The sequence below is a fragment of the Eptatretus burgeri genome, chromosome 1 (assembly GCF_056783735.1).
Source record: "Eptatretus burgeri isolate ZD-2024b chromosome 1, Ebu_testis_v1, whole genome shotgun sequence".
Taxonomy (NCBI): domain Eukaryota; kingdom Metazoa; phylum Chordata; class Myxini; order Myxiniformes; family Myxinidae; genus Eptatretus; species Eptatretus burgeri.
The window spans coordinates 64,190,991-64,208,033 of NC_140961.1; the positions used below are offsets into that span (position 1 = coordinate 64,190,991).

At 41.3% G+C, this 17,043-nt stretch overlaps 1 protein-coding gene across 3 annotated transcripts in view; it reads right to left on the reverse strand.

The window, feature by feature from the left end:
- Positions 1 to 1,148: 1,148 nt before the first annotated feature.
- Positions 1,149 to 17,043, reverse strand: part of DNAAF5 (dynein axonemal assembly factor 5) — a 48,552-nt gene continuing 32,657 nt past the window's right edge. For 2 of the 3 annotated variants that reach the window (XM_085885977.1, XM_085885968.1), the window contains exons 11-13: positions 13,131 to 13,287; positions 12,346 to 12,537; positions 1,149 to 1,403 (exon numbers count right to left, since the gene is read on the reverse strand). In XM_085885977.1, the coding sequence (XP_085742103.1) occupies positions 1,267 to 1,403; positions 12,346 to 12,537; positions 13,131 to 13,287 (486 nt within the window). In that variant the 3' untranslated portion in view covers positions 1,149 to 1,266. Of the gene's footprint in view, positions 1,404 to 12,345; positions 12,538 to 13,130; positions 13,288 to 14,143; positions 17,013 to 17,043 lie in introns of those variants that run through there. The other variant, XM_085885986.1, reaches the window with a different exon arrangement.

Consider the following 17,043-nt stretch of genomic DNA (forward strand, 5'->3'; position numbering starts at 1 on the left):
CAGTTTACATTTTGTTAACATTCACTGAACAGTTCACTGATAGGCCGGATGTCGATCTTGACTTTAACCAAAATGTAATCGGCTTGCTCTTGTCAACTGCCACCAAATTTTATTATAAACCGTGAACAACATTTTGAAATATCATGCGATATCATTTTTCGTACAATCTCTCAATTGTGAAGAATCACTTTTTAAAATTTTAAAAATACTCATATCCAGATGCAGATTCGGATCCTCACCAAAATTGAAGTGGTTCGTGCTTGTCATACACCCAACATGTCCACCAAGTTTCGTATGAATCCGTCCACAGCGTTTTGAGATATTGTGTTTTACACTGTTTTCAGCCCAATCTCTCCGTGGTGAAGAATCACTTAAAAAACTAGAAGGGTACTCGGGAGAGTGCATACCTCCGCCAAGCAATGCCTGATCCATGGGAACATATCGGGCCCAATACATTTTTGAAATATCATGCTATATATCGTTTTTGGCCCCATATTCTTACCGGCGAGGAATCACTTAGAAAATTAAATAATTATTGTATACCGATCCAGATTCAGATCTTCACCAAATTGTAATAAATATGTCCTTGCCACACACCCAACATGTCCACCTCGTTTCATTTAAATCTGTCCTCAACTTTTGAGATATCATGCTATATATCGTGTTTGAACCCTATCTCTCAATGGTGAAGAATTACTTTAAAAATTCCAGTAGTCAGATCCGTATCCGGATCCGGATCTTCACCAAAATCTAATCAGTTCGTCCTTGTCACACACCCAACCTGTCCACAAAATTTCATCCGAATCAGTCTACAACTTTTTGAGACATCTTGCAAACAAACAGAATGAAATGGGTAAAAACATAACCTCTTTCACCTTCAGTGATGGTGGTATTAATAGTATCTTAATGTGGAACGTCACCAAAATGTAATAAATCCATCGTCACACACCTAACCTGCTCACCAAATTTTGTCTGAATCTGTCCTTAACTTTTTGAGACATCCTGCTCACAAACAAACAGAGAGACAAACAAACAGAGGTGAAAACATAACCTCCATCCACCTTCGGTGGCAGACCTAATAAAACAAGTAATTCTTAAAACAAATGAAATTTTGAACTTTGAAAATAAAACCAGAGCAACAGTACACGTTTGAAAATATTTTTTTTTAATATAGAAATGTAAACAGATTGCAAACCATGTGATTTTTAACATTTTGGTGGTTGCAAATTACTTTGAACATAGAAGCGTGACCCTCAAGTCCTGTAGTCAGTCTGCACTCGGTTTTCCCTGCACGTGTTCTAGTAAGAGCTGGAGGTAATGCTTGGTGCGATGCTTGTGCTGAACAGCTTCAACCTCCCTGCACAGAAGATCTGGCAGCAGAACACTACCAGCACATAGTGCATCTGCCAGAAACCAGGAAACGGGAAGGACAGCCAAAAGATTAGAGATCATTTAACTTCGACCTTGGAAAACATTTCACATCGATAAAACAAAAGGGTTAAAATAGGTTCAAAAAAAAACAAACAAACAGACGGTCAGCTAATGGTGATGCCACGGTTGCAGCATTTGATCTGTGTCTGGGAGGTCAGTGGTTCAAAAGCCAGCTGAGTCATAACAATGATATATTTTTTAAATGGTACGTTGCTGTTTCTTTGCTTGATGGTCAGCAATGAAAAGAATAGAGCATCAACTAAAAGCCATAGGTTAACAATACTAGCAGTCTTTGATGGGCCGAATGGCTTCCTCCTGCATTGAAGTTCCTTATAAACGAACTATTATTATTATTATTATTATTGATACTATTAATATTATTATTATTATCCCACCGCTTTTTGAAGAAAAAAAAAACGGGGAATATTGTAATCGGCTCCATCTGTTTGTTTGGCCGTCTGTCCATCCATCACGCTATCTCCTCCTAAACTGTTGCGCAAAGATTCACCAAACTTGGTTGTTATGATCACCAAATCGCAAGAAGGTGCAAGAGCAGTGATTATCATTTTTGGCCCCACCCCTTGGGACGGGGTAAAAATATCAAATACCAAAAATGCAATTCTGGGTACATTTTCAAATGAAACTTTGCCTATACAATCAACATTGGGGGATGCATGAAATATGGAGCCTTTTTGGGGGGGATTTTATGAATAAAGTACACAAGAGATTAGGATAGGACCCACGCTGCCAAGTTAAAAAGCATTACCGAATCAATCTGCCACTGCAGATGGATAACAGAAACTGCCTGCAAAAGGACATCTAGATTGCATTGAGTGAGCCTCACGATATTTTAGGACATATGAGTGAACAAACAAGCTGTGCTGATAGGTCAGCTGTACTCTGATCATGCATTTTAGCCAAATATACTGCAAATTGCACATTCAGGAATGAGCGAATAAAACTAGGAACATTACAAATGCAACCATGAACCAGAAAGCATCTCAAAATGCAAAACCCATCCACTTTGTACTCAATCTAAACTTGACAAAAATGACAGTTAAAGAGCAGGTTGCGGGTCACCAAACATGTTCTGAAAATTTATCAATATGATTATATCAATTATGTGTATTAAATAGTTTGATGCAAACTATTGTGGTTGCCTAATTATTGGGAAAATTAATGAAATTTAACTCTGAAGTTGTTATTTCTCGAGGCTGTTGAAACAAACAGCCGCGTGCCATATATGGATGTTGACGTCACGTTCTCCAAAACAAAGCGGATGCTCACTCGCTTATTTAAGAGGTGTCCACAGTTCAGCGGGCCACTCTTTCGGTTTTTTTGAGCTTGCAACTGTCTATATTATCCTTTATTATTTTGAATTATTGTAGAACAAAGTTATTTGGATATTTGTACATCATGCCTCGTATGTGTGTCGTCATGTTTTGCGAAAATGGCTGGAAAACGGGTAATCGCTCCCACCGATTCCCGAAGGAATCAAATATTCGCCGGCAGTGGATAAGATTTGTACAAACAAAACGGGCGAATTTTCCCCCAAAGAAAACGGATAAAGAGCACCCTTTGGATAGACTTGTCGTTTGTGGTGACCATTTCACAGCCGAGGATTACGAAGGCATAAACACATCTGATCACCACTCTGTGAATACGAGTTATTGGTTGAAAAGTTCTCCAGATAGTGCTCTTTCACAGAATCAATTGTTGAGTTTAAGTGAGAAAAACCTTGAAATATATTCTTAAAGAGTACATGGAAAAACATAAATAAACTTTCTGAAAAACACAAGCATGAAAAAATTTCTCAACAAATCAACTTACTGTTGATTAAATTCCTTTTATTAACAGCATCAGCAAATTGGGCTATTTCATTTCAATTGTAAAAAAATTGATCAATTTTCCACTTTTTTTTCTAAATTTGGTAGAATATTTCCCGATGAGGCGAAACATGTTTTGGTATTTATATGCCACAACAGTCTCTTGAAAGTTGGGTTTTGTTCTAACTGTTCACTTTCGCTGGGGTCAAGCTCAGCTGCCAGAAAGACTTCAATGCCAAGGCTACGGTGTATAATATATTTGGGTCCATTATTGATTCATTCTATTTCTGACTCTTGAGTGACGAGAGCAGTGTTTCTCAACCGGGGTTCCGCAAGAGGTCACTCGGGGTTCCGCGAGAAACAGTAATAAATAGGCTAATGTATATTTGAGTAGTTTTTGTTTGATTTAATATTCGTAATTTTACTATACACGTACGGCATATTGTTGGAAACTCCTTGGTTATTATAATAGAGGTTTCAACCTCTTATATTATTTACAATTATAACAACCATAGGGAATGTATTTAACGATGTCTATATGGCCCCAGTGTGAAACCGCCCTCACTGGTTAGTGGACGTCCTGTACGCGGCGGATTCGTGCATCATTGAGTGACTAACTCAAGTACGGGACGCATGCACGGTGTCCATCTATCTTCTCTGTGCTTCCTAGCGTGAAGTCTCTCTCCCTCCCTCTCCCTCCCCCTCCCTCTCCCTCTCCTCTCTCTCTCCCTCTCGGTTAATTCTTCTGTTTACCTTTATTGCTTCAACTTTATTTGTTTAAGTTTTGTTGATCAAGTTACATGAGGTGTGTTTTTTTTTTATTTAAAAAATATTTTTTTTTTGTGAATTAAAACCTCGGTGTGAGGTCTCATAAACGAGCAGTATGTTTTTTTTTCATTGCCAATAAATTTGACAAAAAGGGGGTCATTTTTTCCTTAAACCAGGTATCCAAAAAAAATATTATATTTACCACGTGATCTACGATAAAAATATAAAAGAGCGAGATATTAATAATGGTATATAATACTTTTTTATGCAGGGGTTCCCTGAGACATGAAAACTATTTCAAGGGTTCCACAAGGGTAAAAAGGTTGAGAAACGCTGGACTATAGGGTTAAAAATTATTATATCAAGTCACAGACTAATCAAACTTCACATTATTTTATGCATCGAACAAGAAAATGAAAATCCACAAACCAATCTGTCTGGTGAAGTCTGTCAGTGTGAACTGCCGGGCAGTCAGTCCTACCACTTGTACACAAAATAGGCTGTTTTCTTTCACTTGCAAGTGGCTCAAATTTATATGGCTCAGGGCCAGAAACTCCATAGTATAAATTCCCATCATCCTCCGACTCGTCCTCGGCAAAATCGAAATGAAAACACTCAATTTCATCGCCGCTGAAATCACTCTCTGATTCGCATCTCGCAATTGTTCACACGCTGTTTCCGAATGTTCACGAAGTTTTCGGAGAACGTGACGTCATAGCATCTTCGGTAAATTCCGGTCTGTTTTTCGATTACTGACAAAAGCTTTGACTTAAAAGTTAATTTTAGCATATTTTGAGTTTCAATTGTAAGAAATTAATTGCCCAACGATTATTAATGTGATTACAACTTTAGAATCATGCGGTCATCAGCGACCCAAGACCTGCTCTTTAAAAAAACAAATTATATATTTTATTCATTCGTGTTTTCCACAATCTCATAATAAAGGCTAGTTGAAGATTTGATGACAAAAAGCTCAATTGGTAAAAATGGTATGGCCTGGACGTACACTACCGGTCAACAGTTATAGAACACCCCCATTTTTCCAGTTTTTACTGAAATTTAAGGAGTTCAAGACCAGTGAATAACCTGAAATGGTACAAAGCTAAGCGGTAAACTGCCAGAGGTTAACAAAAACAGTTTAGGTTACCAACAACTGAAAAATAATGTAAATTTCAGAGTTGTTAAAAAAGGTCCTTTTCAGGGAACAAGTAATGGGTAAGCAACTGCAGCTGTTCTGCAGTAATGGAAGTAAATTAAGCCTTGAAATTTGATGCAAACAATTCCTTCAGGTGTCCCAACTTTTTTTGATTAGTTACAAACCCTCTGTCTGAAAAAAAGCAGTGATGGAACAGAATGTGTTGCTTCACCCTCTGACATTATTTGGACAATATTGCACTGCAGGAAGTAGTATATTGCTATCATAATGGCAAGAAAAAGACAATTAACAAAGGAAGACAGAAAGACCATTATAACCCCTTAAAAGTGTAGGTCTTTCCTTTGGCGAAATTGCAAAGAAGCCAAGGTGTCAGTGAGTACAGTTTCCTACACCATCAAAAGGCACTTGAAACTGGAGGAAACTCTGACAGGAAGAGATCTGGCAGACCCAAAGCCACAACACAATCAGAAGACAGGTTTCTGAGAGTCAACAGCTTGCGTGATACACAGCTCACAGGACAGCAGCTTCAAGCACAGCTGAACACTGGTCGAAGTAAGGAAGTCTCAGTTTCAACTGTGAAGAGAAGACTTTGAGCTGCAGGTTTGACAGGTTGAGTGGCAGTAAGAAATCCATTGCTAAGATAACAATATATGAAAAAGAGGCTTGCCTGGGCCATGAAGCACTGAAAACTGGAAGAAGGTCTTATGGACCGATGAATCAAAATTTGAAATCTTCGGTTCATCGCGCAGTGTTTTTGTACACCGTCGAGTAAGCGAAAGGATGGTTCCTCAGTGAGTGACCCCAACTGTCAAACATGGAGGAGGAAGCATGATGATCTGGGGCTCATTTGCTGAATCCAGAGTCGGCGACTTGCACAGAGTGACTGGCACCCTGAACCAAAAGGGCGACCACAGCATTTTGCAGCGCCATGCAATACCCGCTGGTCTACGAGTAGTTGGTCAGGGGTTCATCCTACAGCAAGCTAACGACCCAAAACATACCTTCAGGCTATGTCAGAACTACCTTAGAAGAAAATAACAAGACGGTAAGCTTCAAATCATGGAATGGCCAGCACAGTCTCCAGACTTAAACCCCATCGAGCTTGTTTGGGATGAACTAGACAGAAGGGTGAAAGCAAAGCAACCTACAAGTGCAACACATTTGTGGGAACTTCTGCAACAGTGTTGGAAAGAACTTTCAATCAATATTTGATTTCCATTGCAGAAAGAATATCACGAGAATGTTCGGCTGCTTTATCTGCAAAAGGTGGCTACTTTGAAGAGTCAAAATTTTAGATTAAATTTTGTTCAACAAAACGATTCCATGATTTCTTTTTTGTCTGCAATTGTTTGTTTGTTCTATGCTTTAATTTCAGAGTACATTGAATCATTAAACTGCTTAAATTTCAGTAAAAACTGGAAAAATGGAAATGTTCTAAAACTTTTGACCGATAGTGTACACAATGAATCTCAATGGTAAACAAGGATTTTGATTAAAACATTGATGGCTGGTCTCCCACTTCACCGATGACGTCATCCTTACAATCCCTTATTCCCCATCAGGAGTGGAATGAGGTTTGCCAAGTTTCAAATTTTTCCGATCAGCGGTTTCAGAGAAAAATGTTTAAATATTTTTTGTGTTAAATCCAAGATAGCTGCCATTCCACATGACCTACGCTGTCACAATTATAATGAAAATATTATCCAATGGGGCAGGGGGTGGGGGGTCGTTCCTACCCTGACAATTTTGTCAGACAAGTGGTTGCCGAGAAAAAAAAGAAATGTAAAAAAAACATACAGCAATATTTATTATAGCTGGTCTACCACGTCACCGAGGGCATCATCCTTACAATCCTCCATTCCCTATTGGGAGTAGAATGAGATGTGCCAAGTATCAAATTTTCCCAGTCAGTGGTTTCAGAGATATAATGCTTTAATTTTTTGCGTTTAATCAAAGATAGCTGCCATATCACGTGACATGACATTAAATTTTAATTAAAATAATCTTCATGGGGGATCACTTCTACTCTGAAAATTGTGTGAATCAGACAAGTGATTGCTGGAAAAAAAAAGAAGTTAAATAATAAATTTTAAAAAGGGTCAAATAATAATAATATTGAAAATTATTTCAACAAAATTATTAATCTGCCTTCTCCATATTCTCATAATAAAGCTTCATTGATAATTTAATGACAAAAGCTCAATTTTTTTTTTTTAAGTTTGAGCCCAGACACACAGAAGTGAATGAAAAACCCTGTCTCTTCCACTGCGAGGGAAGGGGGGCTACAAAGGGAGTTCATAGAACATGATACACCACGCAGTGTTTATGAACATAAAATAAAATATTATTTTTCTGTATTAAAGAACATAAAATAAAGTTTATTTTCTCGAATTAAGACCATGAAACTTACCTTTCGTAATAATGATGATAAACTTGATCCAATAATGTGACGGTAATGTTTTTGATGGCAATGATAAAGATGACTTGATAGATGATGCTGCTGGAGGGGTTGAGGGGGTTATTCTGGTGACGGTCCATGTTAATTAGGTGAATAAAATGTGGAAAATAGTTCGCCAACCCACGATTATTCAAGCGCATTGACTGCAATCTGCAAACCTTGCCTCAATAAATTCATTGCAATAGAGCGAATCCACAAAGGGGAAACCCACGAACGGCAAGGTTCTCCATCCTTCACTTCAATTTAAATACAAGAATGATGTTGAAGATCTTTTTTTTTAATCTGAAAGTTTAGCACGACTGAAGCAGTCTTAAACACCAACCACCCTGATACATTGTAACAAGATGACATTGAATTGCAATGTAGTGGATAGAGGTTTGATTGATAGGTACACAACCATATTGGCAGCCTCTTCCTAACCCTGATACACATGCCACGCCCTCAATATGTTGAGGTGAGCAGTTATACAGCATGTCAAGACACTGCATGGTTCTTGGAAGTATTATGAAGGCGATTTGTGTTCTGCAGTCTTCAAGTATATAGGTTACGTTACGTTAGGTATGGGAGCATGCGCCAGAGCAGTGCGTTGCTGCGTCCACTTTCCGTCAGTACTCCAGGGGTTACCGTCTGGCCATCCTTTAAGCAGATGCCTGGTCCATCCCCATCTCCTTTAGATGCCGATCAACCTGCAGCAACCACAAGGCATGGGGTCTTTCTGTTGGCTTTCTCTGCTCATGAAGCTCCCTCACTGAAAGAATCTGGTGAGCAGGATCAGCGTGAGGAAATCGAGCCACATGTCCAATCAGTCGCAGCAGTTGCTCACAGACTATACAAGTAACAAATCTCATTTGAGTCTCTCTCAACAACCGCTCGTTGGACACAAAGTCTGACCAGCGACAGCCAAGGATTTTCCAAAGAGACATGGTACTGAAGGAATTAAGTCTTCGACTCAGATCCTTTGTCAGAATCCAAATCTCATCCGTAGAGCAAGACTGGAAGCACCAAGTTACTGAAGACTCGAATTTTCATCCTACTGCATAGGTCCCGACAGCACCACACCCCATGATCCAGTGAATCCATGACTCCCCAAGTCGACCCAGGTGTCTATTGACCTCTGGCTCACAACCTGCGGAGACAGGAATATCACTGCCAAGGGAAGTGGATCTCTCCGTGACCTCAACATCCTCACCAGAAACATGTACAGACAAGATAGCAGCATCAAAGATATCATTGAAAGCCTGGATCTTTGTTTTGACCCAGGAAACCTGTAACCCCAGTGGTGCCGATTCCTCATTCAGTGCCTCAAGGGCCCTTACAAGCACATTCAGCGTTTCCACAAGGATGGCTGCATCATCTGCAAAATCAAGGTCAAAGATCTTGACATTCCCAAGCGATGCACCACACTTTGATCTCTGACATCTTCCCCAGAATCCAGTCCATGCAAGTGTTGAAGAGAGTGGGCACCAATACACACCACTGACTTACTCCAGCAACAACTGGAAATAAGTTGGAGATGGAACCACCACACTTCACAGCACTCTCTGTGCTAGAGTATAGTTCAGAAATCAGATCGATCAACTTTGGTGGCACCTCGCAAAGACTGAGACTCCTCCAGAGGGCATCCCGATACACCGAATTGAATGCTTTGTGGAGATCAACATAGGCTGTGAACAGCACCTGACGAAACTCTCGTTTGCGTTCGGTGAGGACCCAGAGAGCAAGGATACGGTAAATCATTGACTTCTTTGGTGTAAAGCCTGACTGCTCCGGGCACTGGTGCTTGAGCAGATGGTGGCGAACCCCATGAAGAATTATCCTCGCAAAGGCCTTGATCAGCATTGAGAGCAGTGTCACCCCTCAGTAGCTGTTGTAGTCATGGAGATAACCCTTTCCTTTCCAGAGAGGGACAACGAGGCCCCTTTCCAATCAGTTGGGATGATGCCTGTGCTCCAAACAGAGCACAGAATGACATGCAATAATACCTGTCCAGCATTTCCACCAGGCTTGAGAAGTTCAGCATGGATGCCACAGATCCCAAGAGCCTTACCCCATTTCAACCAGTTCACCGCAGCCCGTGTTTCAACAAACAAAGGTGGTTCATAGTTGATTTAAGAGTTTGCAATAGGAATCGTAACACCCCTGATATCCAACTCAACAGCTGGTGAGTCAGCCTGATACAGCCGCTCAAAGTAACCGGCCCAATGGGCCTTCACTTCGGACTCCTCTTTCAAGAACCCACCACCCTTCGCTCTAACTGCGGTACACCGAGGGATGGGCTTGGAGGAAGCACTGCACAAATTCCTCTGAAAGCAAGATAAGAATCACTCGTCCACAAGTGATGCTCTACCCCTTCACAGATTCCTCGCACATAGGCCTCGTTGACTGCTCTCAGGGCACGTACAGTTTTATGGCTCAGCTCCCTGAACAGCTCAGCTCTGCCATTAAGCCTGGCCCAGAGACTCTGGTTAATGGTATCCAGTGTCCCTTGGGAGAAAACATTTCTCTTTGCCTGACGGTGGGTTCCAAGATATCCACCGGCAACATCAAGATTGGTAGTCTTGAAGTCATTCCGCAACTCTTCAGGATTCCCCACAGTACCCAGAGCCCTCAAATCCCCATTCAGCTTGTTCACAAACATCTCAGTATCCCTCTTACCCAATAAACATGTCCACATCCAGCCTAGGCTGGGATGGTACCATTCCTCCTGGATTTAAGCTGCAACTTCAGAAATGCTTTAACAAGCCTGTGGTCAGTATTGAGGAACTAGGCACTCCGGTAGACCCTGCAGTTCTGAATCATCCTCCATCGACAAGCAAATGGTCAATCTCCTTTGCCACACCACCAGGGTTGAAATACCAAGTCCAGTGATGAGGCCATGGGTGCTGAAACCATGAACCTGCCACCCTAAGTTCACGACTTCTTGCAAAGACAAATAACTTAATGCTATTCTGGTTCACATTTCCAGACCCATGGGGACCAACACGTCTCATAACCATCCCTATCAGTGCCAATCAATGCATAGAAATCCCCCAAGACGAGAAGATTATCTGATTTGGGGCACTGATCAACCACAGACTCGAGCGTGGTTTGGAATGCCTCCTTCACAGTGACATCACTCACCTCAGTTGGAGCATATATGGAGACCAGGGAAATGACACCCAAGGAGTGATGAATCCAGTACACTCGTTGACTGGTATTTCCTCAATTATCATGGGAGTCCGCTTATTAGACACAGCTGAATCAACTCCTTGGACATGGTAAACACCAGAGCGACTAGACCAGTCGTAGGTGTAACCACCTGCCATTATAATGCCACTATCCGGTCTCAGAACCTCAGAGTGCTGCAACACCGATGTTCAAATGCTGGAGCTCAGATGATAGCAAAAACAGGTGATCTTCTCTTAGGGTTCAGACATTCCAGGCACCCACCTGAAGGGACCGCCTCAGGTTAACCTGAGAAGACCACGTCTCGTGGACCACACCTCAGCACCACCCCGATACACCCTACCGCAATCCAACCCAGGATGTTTACCCCCTGTTTTTCTTCCTATCATCAAAAAGTGAGGGTGCCAATGGCTTTGCCCCAATCTCAACATCCAGTGAATTGCCTGGAAAGGGTAGCTGCACAGGTTCGCCCACGGAGTGCGTTTTCAGTTTTCTTTGAGTTTTGTCATGTGTTTTGTGGAGTGAAGCGTTTTACGGTGGCCAGAGTGCAAATCCTCCCACCAAACTCCTAGAAAAGGTTACCACCCACTGTAGGACGACATCCGCAGACGCAGTTAGGCACCAGATATGGATGGCCATTGACTCGCAAGGAGATCCTCCGCCCTTTGACAGGTTTTTGTTTTTAGTCCTGCTAGGTGTTCATATCCCGACACCCTCCTCACCAGGAAACCTGGTGGGGGGAATGGTTTAGTCACCGACAACCCGACCATGAAACAGGTTAACACAGGTTTACATGGTACCTGAAGCAAGTCACAGATCTAATCTGGCCTGACCTGACCCCTCACCTCCACACACTAATGAAATTGAGCAACAATTTAAAACCACAATAAAAAGGTTTGGTTGTAAAGACCATTTAAACAGCAAACAAAATGTTCATTCAAACAACGATATGGTTTGGTCAAATCATAAAGCAAAAAAGGAAGGGGCTAGAGCTGGCAGGGATTAGTCTTAAAAAGGGTTTAAAGTAAGGGCTCTTTACCTTGCAAAATGAGATTGCAGTTGGATCTGAAAAAAGCATTTACGTTAAAGGGAGTTGATAAAATATATTGCAAGACATTACAATGATAGGAACCAGAACCTGAAGATAATGGAAAGTCCAAAAAACACAGGGATTTCTCAGAATAACTGGTATGTGGAATATGATGTTAGAAAGATAGAGGATGTAAGGAGAGAAAGTCAGTTAAGGGAGTGGAAGAAGCTCCAAAAGAGAGAGGTTTTAAAGGTTGGAGAGAGAAATTTACAATTTACTTTATAGTCAGTTTCCGATAGCTTTGGTTATCAGTCTGCATTCCCATCATACCTTGCACTACACATCAGCAAGTTGAATAGCAGCCCTCTTCTAAATTTGACCTCCTACTAAAATTATGCACCAATCATAGAAAAGAACATGGAATCAAGCACGAATCATCGTCCTCAAACTCTTAGATTATACACGTGATACCAAAAAACATGATCTCTACTTGATAAAAGAAAAAGCTCACCAAGGACAGCTTGCTGTGTTTCAGCATCTGGATCATCCAGGTAAACGAGAAGGCTGCTGTAGAGGAATTCAAGGTGGGCCTTGTAGCACTGAGTATCATAGTTGTTACCAAGGCAAGAAAACCAAATATTAAGCACTTGAGCTGCAGCCAAACGGACATCTTTTACAGAATCGTCTAATCGCTTGAGAACATCTGAATAAAAGGGCAGATAAAAAAAGAAAAGAAGGTATTTGCTTCACACCGGTTGGGAATTTCAAAATGGGAAATGCTTCATGAAAGCAAACGTAAAATGTCTACCACATTATCATTTATACAGAGGTGAAGACACATGGATGACTGAGACAACACAGGTAAAAGGAATGATGCACTGATAATGGAGCAGCGAAGGACAATGAACCAATGTGGGACAGTGCAACTTTGTATGCGACATGAATGTAATAGCTGGACTGAAACATGCTTAAGGATCGTTATATTGTCCCCAATCCAAAAACAAGATCATTTCTGTCCTCGTTAACCTCCCCCAACCTCAATCCATTCTCCTCCCAAATTTCCTTCGGTATCTATGTTGTCCACCCTTTGCATCCTTTCCCACCCCTCATTCATCCCCACACCCATTGTTTGTCCAACTCTGCCTCAATTTAGGCCTTCAACTCTGCTGTTGGTTCCCCCCCCCCCCTCTCTCAACTGCTCCTTTTGTCCAGTTTTGTCCAGATTGGTTCAGTAACCAACACTATCTTTTCCAAGAGCCTTAACTATGTATACAAAAAAAAACATGTGAAAGGTACCAGGATATACAGTATTGAGAGTATCAGGCTCGAGTTTCGTTCCGCAGAGAATGAGCAAGCTCTTCAAGGTGCGGCAAGTGAGCAGACGCGTCATACGTGGATCCTCTTCCAACATGGAAATGAGTTGGGGAAGAAGTTCATTGCTCAGTGCCATTGCCTGTTCACAATACCATAGAGCAATGAGTACAAGTCAACACAAAGTCAACATTCTGATACAGGTGGGATTAAACACTCAAGTACAATGAAGCAAATATTCACAACTCTGTTTCACATACACAGTACGCAACTCCTCTTTATTCATTCATAAAGGCAAATATAATTCATATAGATAACCATGAAGAACCATATCACAAAGATGATTAAATAGATGAAACCAGACTTGGTGACATAATGATCAGAGCATGTTTTGATTCTGCAAGGTTAGCGGTTTGAATACGGCCCTGGCCAAATACCACTAAATATTTTAAAAAGGGTATGCATGTGGCTTTCTTGCTTGACGCTCGGCATTTAAAGAATAAAGCACGGAGAAACCACCATTCGCTGCCATCCATGAGGAAGAGGAAATTCCTCTTTCATGGCCTCGCTAAGGCCAGAGAGAAAAGAAACATCAACAGGATGCATTGCTGGTAACCAGAGGGCTCTGGGAAGTAATGTCACTCCTCCCAAGCTCAGTGGCTGTTTGTCTGGTTAAGTCTGTGTTGTCTCTTGTATTTATCTGCATGTGTGCATGTGATTTGTGCTTCAGCTCCTTCATGAACCTTATACACTGCAGAAATACTTTTTCATCCAGAAGCATAAAAAGCCTGAGGGCAAGTAAACAGCCATTTCAGGGAACATGCTTTCTCATCACTTTGAATCCTGATGTTACTCAGATGCTCCTTGATTTACATTGGTCCCACACAATGGAAATGATAGTGCAAGGGGTGGAAGATATAGCAACGAACTGTCATTGGAGCAAACAGAGATGCTTACTTTATTTAATTTCAGATACATAATTCTGCTTCAAAAATCAAGTAAATTGATGCGCCAATTGCCAAAATTAATTATTCAACGCAGTTAATGTTCGCAAGAATCAGAAATTTGGTATGCAAGCAAGTAGCTTCAAAATTCAATTGCTAATTTACATCGGTCACGCTTTATATAAGGCACCGTGGTTATCGTGAATGATCCACATTGCTGGAAAAGCTGGATATAACGACCGCTTTGGCTTGGCAAGTTGATTGCAAACACAAGGCCCTGTGTTATGAAAATCGTCATTATACAGATGAGATTGCCAAAAAAAAATACCAAAATCAACAAAAAATTTGTTTTTCCTGAGGTTTCTGTATCACCTTGGTGGCGAAATAAACTGCACACGGTTGCTGCCGAGGAAGAGGGAGAGACACACCCAGCTGTGTGAGGCATGCTTGGGCCCACACCCTAAGAACAGTCTGGGGAAGAGGCTCAAAGAGACAATTTGCTGCATAATACAATCAATTTATGTTTCACAGCAGTGTTTTGTCTCCCCAGTAAGGTAAGCCTTCTTCATCATATCGATTGAAAGTGCAAAAGAAAAGAGTAAAAGTGTACTATACTGCATGTACATCTTCGCACATGTCAAACAGCATGTTTATCAGAATCTTTTTGGATCGCATGTACCAGTCTACATGACAGGTGAAAAGTTTTAGAACACCCCCATTTTTCCAGTTTTTACTGAAATTTAAGCAGTTTAATGTTTCAATGTACTCTGAGATTAAAGCAAAGAACAAACAAACAATTGCAGACAAAAAAGAAATCATGGAAACGTTTTGTTGAACAAAATTTAATCTACATTTGTGACTCATCAAAGTTGCCACCTTTGGCAGATATAACAGCCGAACATACTCATGGCATTCTTTCTGAAATCGAAATCAAATATTGTTGGGAAGGTTCTTCCCAACACTGTTGCAGAAGTTCCCACAAATGTGTTGCACTTGGAGGTTGCTTTGCTTTCACCCTTCTGTCCAGTTCATCCCAAACAAGCTCGATGGGGTTTAAGTCTGGAGACTGTGCTGGCCATTCTGTGATTTGAAGCGTACAGTCTCGTTCTTTTCTTCTATGGTAGTTCTGACATAGCCTGGAGGTATGTTTTGGGTCGTTATCTTGCTGTAGGTTGAACCCCTGACCAACTCGGCATAGACCAGCAGGTATTGCATGGCACTGCAAAATGCTGTGATAACACTTTTGGTTCAGGGTGCCAGTCACTGTGCCAGTCGCCGACTTGATTCAACAAAAGAGCCCCAGATCATCACGCTTCCTCCTGCATGTTTGACAGTTGGTGTCACTCACTGAGGAACCATCCTTTCGCCTACTCGACGGTGTACAAAAACACTGCGTGATGAACCGAATATTTCAAATTTTGATTTATCGGTCCATAAGACCTTCTTCCAGTTTTCAGTAGTCCACTGGCGGTGGGTGCTTCATGGTCCATTCAAGCCTCTTTTTCTTATTTTGCCATCTTAGCAATGGCTTTCTTACTGCCACTCGACCTGTCAAACCTGCAGCTCGAAGTCTTCTCTTCACAGTTGAAACTGAGACTTCCTTACTTCGACCAGTGTTAAGCTGTGCTTGAAGCTGCTGTCCTGTGATATGCCTATCACGCAAGCTGTTGACTCTTAGAAACGTCTTCTGAATGTGTTGTGGCTTTGGGTCTGCCAGACCTCTTCCTGTCAGAGTTTCCTCCAGTTTCCAAGTGCCTTTTGATGGTGTAGAAAACTGTACTCACTGACGCCTTGGCTTCTTTGCAATTTCTCCAAAGGAAAGACCTTCACTTTTAAGGGTTTATCATGGTCTTTCTTTGTTAATTGTCTTTTTCTCGCCATTATGATAGCAATATACTACTTCCTGCAGTGCAATATTGTCCAAATAATGTCAGAGGGTGTAACAACAACAGAGTGTTTGTAACTAATCCAAAAAAGTTGGGACACCTGAAGGAATTGTTTGCAAAAATGGGGGTGTTCTAAAACTTTTGACCGGTAGTGTATGTGATAACTAAACGACGATCACAATATGGTTTCAGTGGGAAAAGCCAAAACTAAACGATCCAGCCTTCACCTGCAATGAAATTGTAAATCATTAAGGATATCGAGGCTCATAGGAAAAGCCAAGCAGACACTGCAAGAGATATGGGACTCTCAAAAAGTATGATGGGTACTGTGTGGGGTAACAACGTCAAGGTGCTGGCACCCATTGGAGAGAGTTAATTTTTAAAATACGCCTTTAAACCTCTTTAAATCTTTATTCAAGTTGAATTATATACTTGAAGACTGTGGAACAGAAACTGCCTTAATCACACTTCCAAAAAACGTGCAATATATCGATATAAAGCATGAGAGGGCGTGGCATGTGGGAGTGTGCATATCGAGTGAAGAAGAGCCCGCCAATAAGGCTACGTACGATGCCGATGCAATGATAACATGGATATATTCACCTAATTAATAAGCGTGGACCATCAACACAACAATTCCCCAAACCCTCCAACCTCAACATCATCACCACCCTCATCTCCATCGGCTCGTCTTTATCGTCACCATATAATAATCAACATCGCCATCACATTATTGGATCAACTTTATCATCATTATTATCGTTTCATGATCTTAACTCAAGAAAATAAACTATATTTTATGTTCTTCACACAGGAAAATGAACCCGTTGTCGGTGGCTTAATGGCTAAGGTGGCTGCCTTAAGATCTTCGGGTCTTGATTTTGGGTGCCTGTCATGCTGGTAACCACCACCAGGTGGGTTGACTCAACCTGTCATCCTTCCAAGGTTGGCCAAATGAGTACAAACTTACTGGAAATGGGGCACTGCATCAGCGGCACAGCTGCGCTTCCAGCAATAATGCATCCAGCAGCCACAGGCTGCATATGAAAGAATAATACTTTGTTATAA